The sequence below is a fragment of the Macaca fascicularis genome, chromosome 3, assembly GCF_037993035.2.
Source record: "Macaca fascicularis isolate 582-1 chromosome 3, T2T-MFA8v1.1".
Classification (NCBI taxonomy): domain Eukaryota; kingdom Metazoa; phylum Chordata; class Mammalia; order Primates; family Cercopithecidae; genus Macaca; species Macaca fascicularis.
In genome coordinates this window covers 47,771,976-47,791,019 of record NC_088377.1, presented here as the reverse complement: position 1 = coordinate 47,791,019, position 19,044 = coordinate 47,771,976, and the positions used below count along the sequence as shown (strand labels likewise).

At 45.1% G+C, this 19,044-nt stretch overlaps 1 protein-coding gene across 2 annotated transcripts in view; it reads left to right on the top strand.

Annotated features, from left to right (window-relative positions):
• Nucleotides 1-19,044, top strand: part of KPNA7 (karyopherin subunit alpha 7) — a 46,882-nt gene that overhangs the window by 9,862 nt on the left and 17,976 nt on the right. For both annotated transcript variants that reach the window (XM_065541694.2, XM_005549124.5), the window contains exons 2-6: nt 1,782-1,870; nt 6,317-6,448; nt 13,313-13,395; nt 14,175-14,443; nt 16,765-16,847. In XM_065541694.2, the coding sequence (XP_065397766.1) occupies nt 1,805-1,870; nt 6,317-6,448; nt 13,313-13,395; nt 14,175-14,443; nt 16,765-16,847 (633 nt within the window). In that variant the 5' untranslated portion in view covers nt 1,782-1,804. The remainder of the gene's footprint in view (nt 1-1,781; nt 1,871-6,316; nt 6,449-13,312; nt 13,396-14,174; nt 14,444-16,764; nt 16,848-19,044) is intronic.

The following is a 19,044-nucleotide window of genomic DNA, read 5'->3' as shown; positions in this document are numbered from 1 at the left end:
CTCCTGGGTTCAAGCAATTATCCTGTCTCAGCCTCCCGAGTAGCTGGGACTACAGGCGCCCGTGATCACACCTGGCTAATTGTGTACTTTTAGTAGAGATGGGGTTTCGTCATGTTGGTCAGGCTGGTCTCGAACTCCTGACTTTAGGTGATCCACAATCACATGTACTCTGTGCAAAGAATGGATTGGAATAAGGCAATGGGAGAAGCAGGGAGACCAGCTGGAAGGCAACATAGCGGTAGTGTGGGTAAGAGGTGATGGTGGTCTGGACTGGGGTCGAGGCAGTCTACTACAGGATTCTCAGCAACTTGTACTTGAGACTATCCTGACCCCATGTGCTGGTGCATGGGGCGTGGGGGTTCCTGTTGCAGCCTTGGTGGGTCTCTCCTCACCCCCCTGTACATATGCCTGATTCATAACTCCTCAGACACACTGTGTAAAAGGCTTCTTTTTTTTTCTTCCTCTTCTTTTTGAGATGGAATCTTACTCTGTTGCCCAGGCTGGAGTGCAATGGTGTGATCTCAGCTCACTACAACTTCCGCCTCCTGGATTCAAGTGATCCTCCTGCCTGAGTCTCCCAAATAGCTAGAATCACAGGTGTCCGCCACCATACCTGGCTAATTTTCGTATTTCTAGTAGAGACGGGGTTTTCCCATGTTGCCCAGGCTGATCTCGAACTCCTGGCCTCAAGTGATACGCCTGCCTCAGCCTCCCAAAGTGCTGGGATTATAGGCGTGAGCCACCGCGCCTGGCATGAAAGGCTTCTACATATGACAACCAGCCCATCTGCCTCATTGAGGATGCAGTTGAAACTAAAGCATCTTTAAAAGGTTTCCTTTACTGCTATGCCCAGTGTTGGTCGTCTTGGTGCTCCCACAGTGCTCACAGCCTACTGAGCTGGCGTGGTGATGCTTATAAAAGCTGACTTCGGGTTCATGCCTGTCATCCCAGCACTTTGGGAGGCTCAGGTGGGAGGATCACTTGAGCTCAGGAGTACAAGACCAGCCTCAGCAACATGGTGAAATGCCGACTCTACAAAAACAAACAAAAAACCAAAAATAAACCAGGTGTGGTGGCTCATGCCTGTAGTCCCAGCTACTCAAGAGGCTGAGGTGGGTGGATCACGTGAGTCCAGGAGGTCGAGGTTGCAGTGAGCTGTGATTGTGCCACTGCACTCCAGCCTGGGTGACAGAGTGACTCTCTGATGTCAACAAGCAGCCTTGCAGAAACAGGACATGGAACTGGAGAAGTCCAGACTGTTCTTGCTGCCAGCTTGAGCCCAAGGGTTGGGGATGGGGAGTCTGTGCTGTGTATATGGGTTCTAACTGTCTCTGTTTCCCTGGTCTCAAAAAAAAAAAAAAAACGCTGGCTGGGCACGGTGGCTCATGTCTGTAATCCCAGCACTTTGGGAGGCTGCGGCAGGCAGATCATAAGTTCAGGAGTTCAAGACCAGCCTGGCCAACATGGTGAAACCCCATCTCTACTAAAAATACAAAAATTAGCAGGGCATGGTGGCAGGTGCCTGTAATCCCAGCTACCTGGGAGGCTGAGGCAGGAGAACTGCTTGAACCCGGGAGGTGGAGATTGCAGTGAGCTGATACCCTGCCACTGCACTCGAGCCTGGGTGACAGAGCGAGACTCCGTCTCAAAAAAAAAGGCTAGCTTCCTGGGTCTACTCTCTGTTCCACTGTGAGCCCTTTAAGGGTTAGAGCCTGATGATACTGACATAATAACCCACATAATGGGCGCTGAAAATTTCTTTGTTCCTGTCCAACCTGCAGGTAACTTACTACTTCCAGTCAATATGCCGACCTTAGATGCTCCAGAAGACAGGCGGAGAAAATTTAAGTACTGCGGCAAAGATGCATCTGTGAGTATAAAACACCTACCTGCTTCTATCGGGGGCCAGTGCAATCTGCATAGAAAATGGGGTGAAGAGACCAGGCACGGTGGCTCATGCCTGTAATCCCAACACTTTGAGAGGCTGAGGCAGGTAGATCACGAGGTCAGGAGATTAAGACCATCCTGGCCAATATGGTGTAAGCCTGTCTCTACTAAAAATACAAAAACTACCTGGGCGTGGTGGCATGCACTTGTAATCCCAGCTACTTGGGAGGCTGAGGCAGGAGAATTGCTTGAACCCAGGAGGTGGAGGTTGCAGTGAGCTGAGATCACGCCACTGCACTCCAGCCTGGGCTACAAGAGAGAAACTCCATCTCAAAAAAAAAAAAAAAAAAAAAAAAAGGATGGGGAGTGGTGGTGGTGGAGAGATGGGTTGATAAGGCAAATATAGCAAAAGATTCTTTAGATAGATGCCTAGGTGTTTCCCTGAATCAACCTTTCAACTTTTCTGTATGTTTGCTATTTTCATCGTAAAATATTAAAGGTGGGGAAGACAAAAAGCATGTGGACTTAGAAGCCAGACAACTGTGGAATCAAATCAAAGTTTCCATGGAATCTTGAAATTATTTAATTTCAGAACCCCGGTTTCTTCATCCATAAAACAGGGCTGCTTAGCTGGACTGTGGTGGCTCATGCCTGTGTTCCCAGCACTTTGGGAGGCCAAGGTGGGAGGATCGCTTGAGGACAGGAGTTCTAGATGAGCCTGGGTAACATACCAAGACCTCCAACTCTACAAAAACAAAACCAGCCAGGTGTGGTGGCAGGTACCTGCAGTCTCAGCTACTCTGGTGGCTGAGGCAGGAGGATTGCTTGAGCCCAGGAGTTCAAGGCTGCAGTGTACTGTGATTGCGCCACTGCACTCCAGTGTGGGTGACAGAGCCAGACCCTGTCTCTAAAACAAAACCAAACCAAAAAACCAGGCTGGGCTGGGCGTGGTGGCTCACGCCTGTAATCCCAGCACTTTGGGAGGCTGAAGTGGGCAAATCACTTGAGGTCAGGAGTTCGAGACCAGCCTGGCCAATGTGGTGAAACCCCGTCTGTACTAAAAATACAAAAAATTAGATGGGCATGGTGGCGGAGGCCTGTAATCCCAGCTGCTTGCGGGGGCTGAGGCAGAAGAACTGCTTGAACCTGGGAGGCGGAGGTTGCAGTGAGCCGAGATTGTGCCACTGCACTCCACCCTGGGCAACAGTGCGAGACTTCGTCTGAAAAAAACAAAAAAAAGACCGCTATTTATTTCCAAGGGGCTGGATGGCTTCCCCAGGGGCCAGTATACAGGTGTTTACAGCTGCTCATGTCAATGAGGCTTACCAAGGAGCTAAAACGTCAGCATATAGGTATGGCCAACAAGCACGCCTTGTAGACATAGGACTTGGAACTGAGAGGTCCAGGCTGTTCTTGCTGCCAGGTTGAGCCCAGGGGCTGGGGACAGTGGGAGGCGGGGGTCTGTGCTGCATATATGGATTCTAACTCTCACTCAGCTTCTTTGGTAGCGTAGTTTTCTGTTGCTAGCTCTGTCCTCCATCTCTATCTTTTTATTTTTGCGATGAAGACTTGCTTCATAGTCCAGGCTGGAGTGCAATGGCGCAATCTCGGCTCACTGCAACCTCTGCCTCCCAGGTTCAAGTGATTCTCATGCCTCAGCCTCCCAAGTAGCTGGGATTACAGGTGTGCGCCATTACACCTGGCTAATTTTTTGCATTTTTAGTGGAGACAGGGTTTTGCCATGTTGGCCAGGCTGGTCTCAAATTCCCGGCCTCAAGTGATCTGCCTGCCTTGGCCTCCCAAAGTGCTGGGATTACAGGCATGAGCCTCTGCACCCAGTCCCCATCTCTGTATCTTGACTGGCATCATATAAGTTTAGCTCCACCTTGGGAATCCAAAAGCCTGATGAGGAGAATGAGGGAAGCACAGGGTCACAGCAGCCTGGTTAGGCCACCATCAGGAACAAAATCACTTTTTATTTTTATTTTTATTTTTTTGAGATGGAGCCTTGCTCTGTCATCAGGCTGGAGTGCAATGGTGTGATCTCAGCTCACTGCAACCTCCACCTCCTGGATTCAAGCAATTCTCCTGCCTCAGCCTCCCAGGTGGCTGGGACTACAGGTGCCTGCCACCACGCATGGCTAATTTTTTGTGTGTGTTTTGGTAGAGATGGGGTTTCACCATGTCGGCCAGGATGGTCTCAATCTCCTGACCTCGTGATCCCCCTGCCTTGGCCTCCCAAAGTGCTAGGATTACAGGCGTGAGCCACCGTGCCTGGCCCAGGAACCAAATCACTCTTATAGTAACCTATTCCAACAAAGAAGCTGTCTGGGTTCCAGAACCACTGCAGATTAAAGGAAATCAGTGAGAACAAAGGAATTGAGTCTTCACAGCAACATGTAGGGCCTGCCAAAGAGAAGAGAGAAAGGTACAAAAGTGTTTACAGGGAAGACCTGCCCAGCAAGGGGGCAACAATGTGATGGGCTCAGTGATTCCCAAAGATGTTCCTGCCTTGCCATATAATGCCACCATGACCCTTTTACATTTTTTCCTTTTATTATTTGATACATGGTCTTGCTCTGTCATCCAGGCTGGAGCGCAGTGGCACGATCATAGTTTACCGCAGCCTCTGCCTCCCAGGCTCAAGTGATCCTCCCACCTCAGCCTCCCAAGTAGCACCATGCCTGGCTAATTTTTTATTTTTCTTTGTAGGGACAGGGTCTCACTATGTTGGCCAGGCTGTTCTTGAACTCCTGAGCTCGAGCAGTCCTCCTGCCTTGGCCTCCCAAAGTGCTGAGATTGCAGGCATGAGCCACTGTGCCCAGTTGATGGTCCTTTTTCAAGCAAGAATTAAGTAGCTTAAGGAACCAAAAATATCTAATACATGGTGACTTCTTTATAATTGTTCCTGAAATGTCTTCAGCCTAAGCTCAGCTATCTAGAAAGGTTAAGTCATTTCCTCAGGATTCTTAATACTATAAAGTTTGAGTCATTAACTGGCAGAGAGAGCGAGAGAGAGAGAAAGAGAGCATGAGCGTGAGCATGTGTTTTTTTAGAGGCAGGGTCTCACTCTATTGCCCAGTCTGAAGTGCAGTGCTACAATCATAGCTCACTGCAGCCTAGACCTCCCTGGCTCAAGGGATCCTCCCACCTCAGCCTCCCAAGTAGCTAGGACTACAGGTGCATGCTACCATGCCCAGCTAATTTTTTTTTGGTAGAAAAAGGGTCTTGCTATGCTGTCCAGGCTGGTCTGGAACTCCTGGCCTCAGTGATCCTCCTGTCTTGACCTCCCAAAGTGCTGGGATTACAGGCATGAGTTACCATGCCCAGCCTCATTTTAGTTTTAATCTCCCTCAGTATGCAGTTTTGGGGATGAAGGCTTTAATGGCTTATAGACAGGTTTCATTAATGGTGGAAATGGGCCATGTACAGTTGCTCAGCCTACAATCTCAGCACTTTGGGAGACTGAGGAAGGTGGATCACTTGAGCTGTGGAATTCTAGAGCAGCCTGGCCAATATGGAGAAACCCCATCTCTACTAAAAGTACAAAAATTAGCCAGGTGTGGTGACAAATGCCTGTAATCCCAGCTACTTGGGAGGCTGAGGCACAAGAATGGCTTGAACCCCAGAGGCAGAGGTTGTAGTGGGCTGAGATCATGCCACTGCACTCCAGCCTGGGTGAAAGAGTGAGACTCCATCTCAAAAAGAAAAAAAATATATAAAATATATATAATATATAAAATATATATAATATGTAATATAGATTTATATTACATATAAATATTTGATATATTTATATATAATATCTATTGATATCTATTATAATTATAATCAAATATATATTTGATATATATTATAATTATAATCAAATATATATTTGATATATATTATATATTATATAATATATAAAATAATATATATATTATATTGTATAATATATAAAATATATATATAGTGAAAATGATCAGGGTGTCTAGGACATGGGCAGTCCCCCAGTTGTCCCCAGCACCACCTATCGTAGCCACCACTGAACAGTCCTGAGCACATTCAGGAAGCAGCCATACACTTCAGGAAATCATCAGCGTCATTGAAGATGTGTTCAGACTTAGGGCAATGGGATGCTTTGCTGAAGTGTTTTTACAGCTGAGAATCCCGGCCTGTCAAGGTTGTGCATGGTCTTGCTTTATTTTGGAAGGAAGATCAAATTATTTTCCAGACGTGGTGTAAGAGAAAAGAGGAGGTAAACAGAGCTGAGATGATTTACTAACTGTGTGATCTGAACTCTTCCAGCCTATTGTATCTGTGAAAATGAAATTGGATGATTTGAAACATGTTTGACAGACTAAATGTGGCATCCTCACTCCTGGTTCTACATGTGGTGACATCCCCACTCCCGGTTCTAAATGCTCCAATTTCTTTTCCTTACTAGCTGAGGCGACAGCAGAGGATGGCGGTCAGCCTGGAGCTCCGAAAGGCCAAGAAAGATGAACAAACCTTAAAGAGAAGGAATATCACGAGCTTCTGCCTTGACACACCTGAAAAACCAGCCAAAGGGGTGGCGGTCAGTACGTAGTGTTTAGAGTAGTCTTGGGCAAAATATGTTCTTAGCAAGTGTCTCTGGCTGGATAATGTTTAATAAATTCAGAACTTGCAAACTCTTTTTGGCCTTTTAAAGAAAGGAGTGAAGAGATTATGGTTTGAGCTAAACTGCCTTTGTCAAAAGGCTAATGGCCGTTACTCCTATGGCTCTGAGTCTGTGGAATCAAAGTTCTAGTGTGGAATGGAGAAGGTGCTATTTCTTTTATTTTACTTTTTATTTTTTTTTAATTTTTATTTTTTGAGACAGGGTCTCACTCTGTCACCCAGGATAGAGTGCAGTGTCACAATCAGAGCTCATTGCAGCCCTAACCTTCCTGGGTTCAAGTGAGCCTCCTGCCTCAGCGTCCAGAGTATATGGGACTACAGGCACTCACCACCATGCCTCGTGAATTTTTGTATTTTTTATAGAGACAGGATTTTGCCATGTTGCCCAGGATGGTCTTGAACCCCTGGACTCAAGTGACCTGCCTGCCTCAGACTCCCAAAGTGCTGGGATTACAGGTGTGAGCCACTGAACCTGGCCAAAAGTGATATTTCTAATTGCAAATTTACTTGCTACCCCTTAGCCTGAAAACCGAGGAAATGAGGGTGGGTGAAGGTTATTTCTCAGCCCCAACCTCATTAAATGCAGATCTTGGGTTGACTTCAAGATTAGTCTGGTTTCTGTGGATACCAAATACCTTGACCAGGAAGTTTTCCTTCTTAGCACCTCAATAATGGTGTCTCTATATTCTTTTGGGGTACACCACTGTCTGTCCTACCTTAACCACCCACATGCACCCTTTTTACCCTGCTCGGCTTAGGGCTTGTAGAGGGCAGAGACTGGTTCCATTTTTGTCAAGTGGGTGGGTCCTATGACACATTCCCATTCATCAATGAAATGTGTAGTCATTCTCTGAATTGCCACAGGAGTCTGAATTATATCTCTAATTAGCTTCGTTTGTTTGGAGCAGTCCCTAGAATCCCCCCATCCAAGGAAGGTATGAAACAAAAGGCAAAAAAGGCCAGGCACAGTGGTTCACGCCTATAATCCTAGCACTTTGGGAGGACAAGGCGAGTGGATTACCTGAGGTCAGGAGTTTAAGACCAGCCTGGTCAACATGGTGAAACCCCATCTCTACTAAGAATACAAAAAATTAGCTGGGCGTGGTGGCGTGCACCTGTAATCCCAGCTGCTCAGGAGGCTGAGGTAGGAGAGTCACTTGAACCTGGGAGACGGAGGTTGCAGTGAGCCAAGATCGTGCCACTGTACTCCAACCTGGGTGACAAAGTGAGACTCCATCTCAAAAAACAACAAAAAGGTTGTTTTGTTTTGTTTTTTTGTTTTTTTGTTTTTTTTAAGACAGAATCTCACTCTGTTGCCCAGGCTGGAGTGCAGTGGTACGATCTTGGCTCACCGCAACCTCCACCTCCTGGGTTCATGCCATTCTCTTGCCTCAGCCTCCCGAGTAGCTGGGACTACAGGTGCCTGCCACCACACCCGAATAATTTTTTGTATTTTTAGTAGAGATGGTGTTTCACTGTGTTAGCCAGAATGGTCTTGATCCCCTGACCTCATGAACCGTCTGCCTCAGCCTCCCTAAGTGCTGGGATTACAGGTGTGAGCGACCGCACCCGGTGTATTAGCATATTTTAAAGAAATGAAGGTATAATTCACATCAAAATTCACTCTTTACCTAACCAGTGGTTTCTAGTATAGTCACAAAGTTGTGCAACCATTGCCACTAGCTAATTCCAGAACCTATTCATCAACTCAAACAGAAACTCCACACTCATTCAGGAGTCACTCCCCATTCCTCATCCCCCACCGTCTCTGCAAACACTAGTCTACTTTCTGTGTCTCTGGAACGACCTCTTCTAGACATTCCCTATAAATGCAATCATACAACATGTGAGCTTTTGTGTTGAGCTTTTATGTTTTCAAAGTTCATCCATGTTCTAGCATGTATCAATACTTCATTCCTTTTGGGCGGAATAATATTCTGTTTTATGGAGAGACCACATTTTGTTTATCCATTTATTTGTGAGATGGAGTCTCACTCTGTCACCCAGGCTGGAATGCAATGGCACAATCTCAGCTCAATGCAACTTGATTGCTTCCCGGGATCAAGCCGTTCTCCTGCCTCAGCCTCCTGAGTAGCTAGGATTACAGGCATGTGTCACGCGCTAATTTTATATTTTAGTAGAGACGGGGTTTCACCATGTTGGCCAGGCTGGTCTCGAACTCCTGACCTCAAGCAATCCGCCTGCCTTGGCCTCCCAAAGTGCTGGGATTACAGGCATGAGCCACTGCGCCTGGCCTGTTTATCCATTTATTAGTTGGGGGACTTTTGAGTTGTTTCTACTTTTTGGTTATTATGATGAGTGCTGTTATTAACATCCTGTGTACAAGTTTTTGTGTGGATGGGTGTTTTCAGTTCCACTGAAAATAACTGGGTTGTGTACTAAGCCTGTTTCACTCTTTGTGGTAGGCTGTATCATGGCACCCCAAGTGTCTGCATCTTCTAATACCCAAACCTGTGAATGTTACCCTATGACAAAAGGGGGATGTAGCAGATGTGATTAAGTTAAGGATTTTTGAGATAGAGAGGTGATCCTGAATTATCTGGGTGGGCCTGGCATTCAACGATTCTTATAAGAAGAGCAATGTGATGACAAAAGCAGATGCCGGGCATGGTGGCTCATGCTTGTAATCCCAGCACATTGGGAGGCTGAGGCAGGAGGATCACTTGAGCTCAGGAGTTCGAGACCAGCCTGGCCAACGTGGTGAAACTGCATCTCTATGAAAAATATAAAAATTAGCCAGGCCTGGTGGCTCACGCCTATAATCCCAGCATATTGGGAGGCTGAGGTGGGTGGATCACTTGAAGTCAGGAGTTGGAGACCATCCTGGCCAACATGGTGAAACGCCGTCTCTACTAAAAATATAAAAATTAGCTGGGTGTGGTGGCATGCGCCTGTATTCCCAGCTACTTGGGAGGCTGAAGCAGGAGAATAGCTTGAGCAGTGACTTGAGATTGTGCCACTGCATTCCAGCCTAAGTAACAGAGCGAGACTGTCCCTGCCACCAAAAAAAAAATTCAAGTCCTTTGTCCATTTTTAAGTCAAATTATTTTTTATTGATTATATATTCTAGATATTAAATCTTATAATTTCTAGATATTTATATATTCTAGATATTAAACCTTAGCAGATATGACTTGCAAATATATTCTGTTCTGTGGGTTGTCTTTTCATTTTCTTGATAGTATCCTTTGAAGCATAAAGGTTTTTAATTTTGAAGAAGTCTAGTTTATTTTCTTGGTTGTGTTTTAGGCATCATATCTAAGAATTCATTGCCTAATCCAAGGTCACAAAGATTTACGTCTATAATTTCTTTCTAAGAGTTTATAATTTTAGCTCTTACTTTTAGGCCTTTGAGCCATTTGGAGTTAATTTTTGTAAATGGTGAGAATAGGAGTCCAACTTTGTGCTTTTGCACGTGATATATAGTTGTACCAGTACAATTATTTGGTGAGACTATTTTCTACCCATTGAATTGTCTTGGTACCTTTGTCAAAAAATCAATTGACCATGAATGTGAGGATTCATTTGTGGACTCTCAGTTCTCTTCCATTGATCTATATGTTTATCTTTATGTCATGAAAGGTTTGATTACTGTAGTTTTGTGGTAAGTTTCAAAATTGGCAAGGATGAGTCTTTCAGATTTGTTCTTTTTTCAATATAATTTTGGCTCTTCTGGATCCCTTGTTTTCCATATGAATCTTAAAATCAGTTTGTCAATTTCTACAATAAAGGCAGCTCTGATTTTGATGGAGATTGCACTGAACCTATAGAAAGGAGTCATTGAACTTACAAGGTTGGAGTATTGCCATCTTAACAATGTTAAGTCTTCCAGTCCATGAACATGGGATACCTTTTCATTTCTGTTCTCCTTATTTTTTTATTTTTTATTTTTACAGTTTGCAGCATATAACTCTTGGATTTCTTTTGATAAATTTATTACTAAGCATTTTATTCTTTTTATGTTGTAAATTAAATTGCTTTATTTTGATTTTTGATCACTACTAGTGTTTAAAGATACAATTAATTTTCGTATATCAATTCTGCAACCTAGCTGAATTTATTAGCTCTAGGCTTTTTGTGTAAATTCCTTAGGATTTTCTACATATAAGATGATGTCACTTGCAAATAGTTTTATTTCTTCCTTTCCAATCTGTATGCACTTTATTTGTTGCCTAATTAATGCATCTAGAACTTCCAATGCCATGTTGGATAAAAGTGAAAAGAGCAGCATCTTTGTCTTATTCCTGATCTTGGGGGAAACCTTTTAGACTTTCACCATTAAGTGTGAGGCTACCTCTGAGTTCTTTGTAGATGCCTTTATCAGAAGTTGCCTTTTATTCCAGTTTGTTGAGTGTTTTTTTTTTAAATTATGGAAGTATGTTGAATTTTGTTAAATGTTTCTTCTGCATTGAGATTATCATGTGGTTCCCCCCTTTATTAATACACGGGGTACTATGTTGATTTTTTTCACATGTTAAATTCACTTCTGAATTCCTGAGTTCAAATCCTAATTCATCATGATGACCAATATGTTGACCATATGTTTCAAAAGTTTATGCATTCGGTTTCCTCCTATTTTGTTGAATTTCTGCATCAGTAGTTATGAGGGATATTAGTGTATACTTGTCTTGTAATATCCTTGGTTTGGTGTCAGAGTAATACTAGCCTCGAAGAATGAGCGAGAAATTTTTGTAAAGATGGTAAAGTTTTTTTTTTTTTTTCTTTGAGATGGAATTTCACTCTTGTCACCCAGGCTGGAGTGCAAAGGTGCGACCTTGGCTCACTGCGCCTCAGCTTTTTGGCGTTGATGCTTTCTGATAAGAAATCAGCTGTTAATCTTATTGACGCTTTGTACATGAATTGCTTCTCTTTTGCTGGTTTCAATGTTTTTGATTCTATAGTTTTGGCTTTCAACAGTTAGATTATAAATGTTTGGATCTTGGAATTTATTCTATTTGGAGTTCATTGAGCTTTTTGGATGTGTAGATTAATCTATTGGATTTGGGAATTTCTTTGGCCATTATTTCTTTAAATATACTTTCTGCCTCTTTCCCTCTTCTCCTTCCTATTCTGCATTTGTTGGTATCCTTGATGATGTCCCACAGATCTCTAAAGATCTGTCAATTTTCATCTTCAGTCTCTTGTGTGTGTTATCTTCCTCAGACTGGATAATTGCAATTAGCCTATCTTCAGCTTCACTGCTGCTTTATTATGTCTGCTTAAATCTGCTGTTAAGCCCCTTTAGTGAATTTTTTGTTTCAGTTATTCTCCAATTCCAGAATTTGTATCTGGCTCCTTCCAGTAACTGTTATCTTTCACTGATAGTCTCTATTTAGTGAGACACCATTCTTGCACTTTAGTTCTTTAGTCATGGTTTAGTTCTTTGACTATATTTAAAATATTTGTCTAGTTCAACATCTGGTCTCCTCAGGGACTATTTCTATTGATTGCTTTTTTCACATATATATGTATATGTGTGTGTCACAATTTCTTTGCTTGTCTCATAATCTTTGTTGAAAACTAGTCATTTAAAGTAGTGTAACAACTCTAGAAACCAGGTTTTCCATTGCCCCAGGGTTTGTTGTTGTTGCTGGGTGTGATTAGTAATTTCTGAATTAATTATCTAAAATCTGTATTTTTTGTGATGTGTGGCTGCTGAAGTATCTGCTCAGTTTGCTTAGTGGTCAACTAATAATTAGAGATTCACTTTAACACTCGGAACCACAAGGAAAAGAACACTCAAATTTTGCCAAGAAGCTCTGTGTTGGGGGCATGCTTTCACCACTCAGCCAAGTAGTTGACAATTCTGCCATAAGCCTCTACGTCCTGTTTGCACAGAGCCTCAAGGTCAGCGAGAGGTAAGAGCTGAGGGTCTTAGGGGTGTGTGTGTGTGTGTACACGTGTGTGTGTTTAAAGCATATGCATAGCCCTACACATAATATTCCTTTCAAGTTTTTTTTGTTAGCCTGTTTATCTCAACTCTTATTCAACCTCTCAGGTAGCTGTGAAGTTAAACAACTTCCTCTGTTTTCAACATATATTCTTAGGGAAAAGCCTTTTCATACTGAGTAAGCTCTGAGTCAAAGCAGTCTGTAAGTAGGATCTTTCAGGGTATGACCAGACAGATCAAATAATAATTTTCTGGGAATGAGGCTCCAAAGGAGCACCTACCTATTTTACCTCTTCTGGTGGCTGTGAGGCTGTTGTTTTACACAATGATTGTGGACTGTTGGTTTTCAAGGCTACCATGGAGCTGAGGGTGGGTGGGAATAGGGCAAGTCAAAATGCCACAAAGCTCTCATGATTCTTACAGCGATTCAGTTGTCTTTCTTGGATAAACACTTCCTGGCTTGAATAAAACAATTGGCCGCCAGCCTTTGGTCAATTTCTACCGTGCTGAAAAAGTTGATTCTATTTTTGTCAGTTTTCCATTGCCCCTGTGGAGGAGATAATTTTTTGGACGTCCTTAGTCTGCCATTTTGTTTTGTGTTCACTAGCATGTTCTTACTGCATGGGATAATAATGTTCTGGGGATCCAAGTAATGATAGGAATTACTTCTCCCCTAAGAGTGGGAAGGGTCACACAGATCTGTGAGATCTATGGACTATATTCTTCCCTCCCCAAATATAGAACAGCATGCAAGATGGGACATCCTGTTCAAGCCAGGCTGTTTTAATCAGATGGATGATGGCTAGAGTAAGTGATGTTTACAGTTCATTTTGGCAGAGAATCTGACCTGAAATGTGTCTCTCCTTGCAGGTCAGCCTCAATCTGGGTGAAATAATCAAAGGTGTGAATAGCTCAGATCCAGTCCTATGTTTCCAGGCCACCCAGACAGCCAGGTATCTCCAAACAGACTTCTGCTGTTGCAGGTTCATAGTTAGCAATGAGCTCCAGTGGTGGTTACAGCTCCAGTGGCCTATTTGGTTCCTTGGCATTAGCAACATGCCCGTAAAACACAAGAAAAGGCTAGCCCGTCTAAAAGACAAAATTGCTATTCTACACTGTCCTTGAGGGCAATTTAAAAGGTACGATGTGTTGTCAGAGATGAATTGCTTAATTTACATTGGCCTCTACAGAAATTTCATCTTGTAGATAACACCTTAAAGGGGAAAATGTTGATTTACCACTGAAAAATGCTATCGGCTGAATGCTAGGATGTTAAGTAGCTCCGGCCCAGCTATGTGGCTCATCTGATAGTTAGGAATGCCAAGAACACGTATAAAATGAGGTTTTCTTTTTTTCTCTTTTGAGACGGAGTCTCACTGTCACCCAGGCTGGAGTGCAGTGGTATGATCTTGGCTCGCTGCAATCTCCGCCTACTGGGTTCAAGTGATTCTCCTGCCTCAGCCTCCAGAGAAGCTGAGATTACAGGCGTGCACCACCACACCCAGCTAATTTTTGTATTTTTAGTAGAGACGGGATTTCACCATGTTGGATTTCACCATGTTGGCCGGGCTGGTCTCCATCTCCTGACCTCCTGACCTCAAGTGATCTGCCCAACTTGGCCTTCCAAAGTACTGGGATTACAGGTGTGAGCCATTGCACCTGGCCTAAAAGGAGGTCCTCAATACCTCCCTCACATGACCTCCCCCTCCCCACCCTCTCTTTGATTGAACAGGAAAATGCTATCCCAGGAAAAGAACCCCCCTCTGAAATTGGTCATTGAAGCGGGCCTCATTCCCAGGATGGTGGAGTTCCTGAAGTCATCACTTTACCCCTGCTTGCAGTTTGAGGCTGCCTGGGCCCTGACCAACATTGCTTCGGGGACTTCGGAGCAGACTCGAGCCGTGGTAGAAGGGGGAGCCATCCAGCCCTTGATCGAGCTCCTGTCTTCCTCCAACGTGGCTGTGTGTGAACAGGCAGTGTGGGCTCTTGGTAATATAGCCGGTGAGACTCTCCCCTTAGTGGGCTAAGAAGACGGGGGGCCAGGTGTGTAGGATACCGTAAGGGTTCTTTGGGTGGTGGAGTATACTCGATGTCCCAGAACCCCTTGCCATGTAAATACCCAGAAGTGCTGGCAAGGGTACAATGAGCTGTTTCAAAACTCAAAGCCAGGCCAGGCACGGTGGTTCATGTCTGTAATCCCAGCATGTTGGGAGGCCAAGGCAGACGGATAACTTGAGGTCAGGAGTTCAAGACCAGCCTGGCCAACATGGTGGAACCCCATCTCTACTGAATATACAAAAATTAGCCAGGCGTGGTGGCGCGTGCCCTGTAGTCCCAGCTACTCGGGAGGCTGAGGCAGGAGAATCACTTGAACCTGGGAGGAGGAGGTTGCAGTGAGCAGAGATCATGCCACTGCACTCCAGTGTGGGCAACAGAGGGAGATACTGTTTCAAAACACCAAGAACCCTCAAATCCAAGTTTAGAGGGCAAATATTGAAGCTGGAACAGGATGATACAGTGTATACTGAAGCCACAGGCTAACTAGAGACATCTGCCAACACCAGGGTCCTACAGCCTCAGGGCTTAGTGGCTTCAAGAACAAGTCTTTGGCTTATGCAGTGTGGGAGTTTATGACAGACCCTTACATAACTCGGGACCCCAGAAGGACTCTGCCTTCCGTGGAGGCTGCTAAGGGAACATGCCAAAAACAAACAAAACAAAACAAAACAAAGAAAACTCCTTGGTTTGGGCTAACAAGCCTTCCCTGAAAGTAGAATCCTAAGACTACCTTTCTGAATGTGGTACTCGATGCTGTTTCCTGCATGGTGTAGTGAATTAGTGCTGCAGGGTTGGAAGCCCCCAGATTCTTTTTTTTTTTTTTTTTTTCCGGAGACGGAGTCTCGCTCTGTCACCCAGGCTGGGGTGCAGTGGCCGGATCTCAGCTCACTGCAAGCTCCGCCTCCTGGATTTACGCCATTCTCCTGCCTCAGTCTCCCGAGTAGCTGGGACTACAGGTGCCAGCCACCTCACCTGGTTAGTTTTTTGTATTTTTTTAGTAGAGACGGGAGTTCACTGTGTTGGCCAGGATGGTCTCGATCTCCTGACCTCGTGATCCGCCCGTCTCGGCCTCCCAAAGTGCTGGGATTACAGGCTTGAGCCACCGCGCCCGGCCCCAGATTCTTGACTGACATTAATCCAGTGACTTTCTAGGGAAAACTCAATTAGGTCCCTCAGGATTTTGACAAATTAAGATCAGCCAACTATTAGCATTTTCAAGTTCACAGAAGCAACAACCCCCTGTGACTGAGTCATCAGAAACAGTATGATTAGACCTCCAAGGACTCCACATATTGGAATTAGCAAACAGAATATAAAATAACCGCTAAAAGAAAACAAAAAAATGTTTGCAGAGGCTTTGGCATAGTGGCTCATGCCCTTAATCTCAGCACTTTAGGAGGTAGAGGTGGGAGGATGACTTGAGCCCAGGAGTTTAAGACCAGCCTGGGCAATGTAGTGAGACCTCATCTGTACAAAAAATAAAAATGTTCGCCAGGCATAGTGGTGCGTGCCTGTACTCCCAGCTACTCAGGAGGCTGAAGTAGGAGGATTGCTTGAGTCCTGGAGGTCGAGGCTGCAGTCAGCTATGATCACACCACTGTACTCCAACCTGGGCGACAGAGTGAGATCCTATTTCCCCCTCCCCTGCACCACCCCCCCACCAAAAAAAATAACAACAAAAGTTGCACAAGGAAAAAGTACCTATTAGAGAAATTGTCTCTCATTTCGCTTGGTGCAGTAAAGTGGGCAAGACTGGATGGTACAATGTGACTCCTTGCCTTGATGGATGACAAATACAAATAGAGACTTCTAGGGTCTAAAATTGTTATCCTAGCTAAAGTAGCCGGTGACTGGTCACCAGCACCAACAGATCCCCAGACTTTGTTCTGAGTTGCATTGGAAGTTACTGCCCTGTGCCAAGGTCTTCTGGGAAGACAACTTGGCCTGCACCAGCCTTCGTCTTCCTGAGAACCATGCTGTGAGATGCCACCAGCCCACCTCGGCTGAGTTGGCTGGCTCTACTATGCCCACAGCCTCTGCTTCTAGCAGTTGCTGCTGTGTGATGCCTGCCTGTTACATCAGGACTGTCCACCCACCAGCCACGCCAGAGATACAGAATTTAGTACGTGGCTATACTACCTACTTGCTAAACCCGGGAATGAGGTTTTATCTCTTGCCCTTTGCACGCTCTTAAAAAAATTAGTCGCCCACTTCAGGATTGTCTTTGTTCTCTCTCTGAATGTCACATTCTGATCTATTTGTAGGTGACGGCCCAGAGTTCAGAGATAGCGTCATCTCAAACAATGCCATCCCACATCTGCTAGCCTTGATTTCACCCACCCTACCGGTGAGTGTCTTTTTCTTTCTCTTTTTTTTTTTTTTGAATTAAAATTTTAATTTTAATAGAGATGGGGCCTCACTGTTCTGCCCAGGCTGGTCTTGAACTCCTGGCCTCAAGCAATCCTCCTACCTCGGCCTCTCAAAGTTCTGGGATTATGCACGTGAGCCACAGTACCGAGCCAAGGGAATGTCTTTAAATGAGAGAGAACCTTGTTAGGTAACATATTCTAATGTTGAGAAATTGGGAAGTACTTCCAAATCAATGCTAGATCATGTCGCTGCTGCCTGGCCTTTTAGGACCCTACAAACAAGGTTCAGGGCTGGGCACGGTGGCTTGTGTCTGATTCCAGTGCTTTCTAGGCCAAGACAGAAGGATCACTTGACACCAAGAGTTCAAAACCAACCTGGCAACATAGTGAGACCTTGCTTCTAAAAATAAAAAAAACAGCTGAGCATGGTGGCGCATACCTGTAGTCTCAGCTACGCAGGAGGCTGAGGTGGGAGGATTGCTTGAGCCCAGGAGATGGAGGCTGCAGAGAGCTAAGATCACACCACTGCACTCCAGTCTGGGTGACAGATTGAGACTCTGTCTCTTAAAAAAAAAAAACAAAAAAACCAATAATAATGAGGCTTAGGACTGAGTATCATTTTAGGTAAAGATTGACTCAGCTCTGTCTTTTGGGGCCCGTAGCACTGATCTTTCTCTTTGAGGCATTGGAAGAGGCCTACAAGCTTACCATCTTGCAAAATAGATGACTGAAATCTCCATTCTAGGGTCACAGTTTAGCATATGTGCCTAGTGTTCCATTATTGGAATGCTAAGCTTGTGAGAGTTATTTATATCCTGCTGTTCATGGTCATCGCCAAGGTCTACATTTTCACACAAAAAAAATGTGCAACCTCCGGCTTAAATGGGTTGTCTCCCCGGTTCTGTTCATGGGGAACAGGATCTTCTTTTGAGGCTTGGAGTCAAGGTTTGGTTGATTGTGGTTATTGATTGAAGAGGACTTCTGGTTTAGGAACTGGGTTCTAGGTTTGCCTCAAACAAAAATGAAGAGAAGCCAGAGGACTATGTTCAAAACCTTCAGGTGGGCACAGTGGCTCACGCCTGTAATCCCAGCACTTTGGGAGGCTGAGGTGGGTGGATCACCTGAGGTCAGGAGTTTGAGACCAGGCTGACCAATATGGCGAAATCCTATGTCTACTAAAAATACAAAAACTAGCCAGCCATGATGGCACGTGCCTGTAGTCCCAGCTGCTCGGGAGGCTGAGGTAGGAGAGTTGCTTGAACCCGGGAGGTGATGGTTACAGTGAGCCAAGATCGCGCCACCGTGCTCCAGCCTGGGCAACGGAGCAAGACTCCGTCTCAGAAACCTTCAAGATGGGAGAAAAATCTGACATAGTTGAACCGAAAAAAGACTAGCCATGACTTGAGAGAGTTTAAGTAGAGAACACTTAAGATGGCAAGCAGGAGCCGGGCGCGGTGGCTCAAGCCTTTAATCCCAGCACTTTGGGAGGCCGAGACGGGTGGATCACAAGGTCAGGAGATCGAGACCATCCTGGCTAACATGGTGAGACCCCGTCTCTACTAAAAATACAAAAAACTAGCCGGGCGAGGTGGTGGGCGCCTGTAGTCCCAGCTACTCGGGAGGCTGAGGCAGGAGAATGGCGTAAACCCGGAAGGCGGAGCTTGCAGTGAGCTGAGATCCGGCCACTGCACTCCAGCCTGGGCGACAGAGAGAGACTCCGTCTCAAAAAAAAAAAAAAAAAAAAAGGCAAGCAGGAAAAGGGCTTAGACACCTTCCTGCAGGCAACGAGGAGGCTTTGGAGGATTTTGAGGCAAGGGAGTCGAGTGGTCTGATGTTTCAGAAAGGTCCTTCTGGCTGCCGGCTCTAGAATTATATAGCAGAGGGAGGCCGGGTGCGGTAGCTCACGCCTGTAATCCCAGCACTTTGGGAGGCCGAGGTGGGTGGGTCAAGAGATCAAGACCATCCTGGCCAACATGGTGAAACCCCGTCTCTACTAAAAATACAAAAATTAGCCTGACGTAGTGGCACACATCTATAGTCCCAGCTACTCGGGAGGCCGAGGCAGGAGAATCGCTTGAACCTGGGAGGCGGAGGTTGCAGTGAGCTGAGATTGTGCCACTGCACTCCAGCCTGGTGACAGAGCAAGACTCCGTCTCAAAAAAAAAAAAAAAAAAA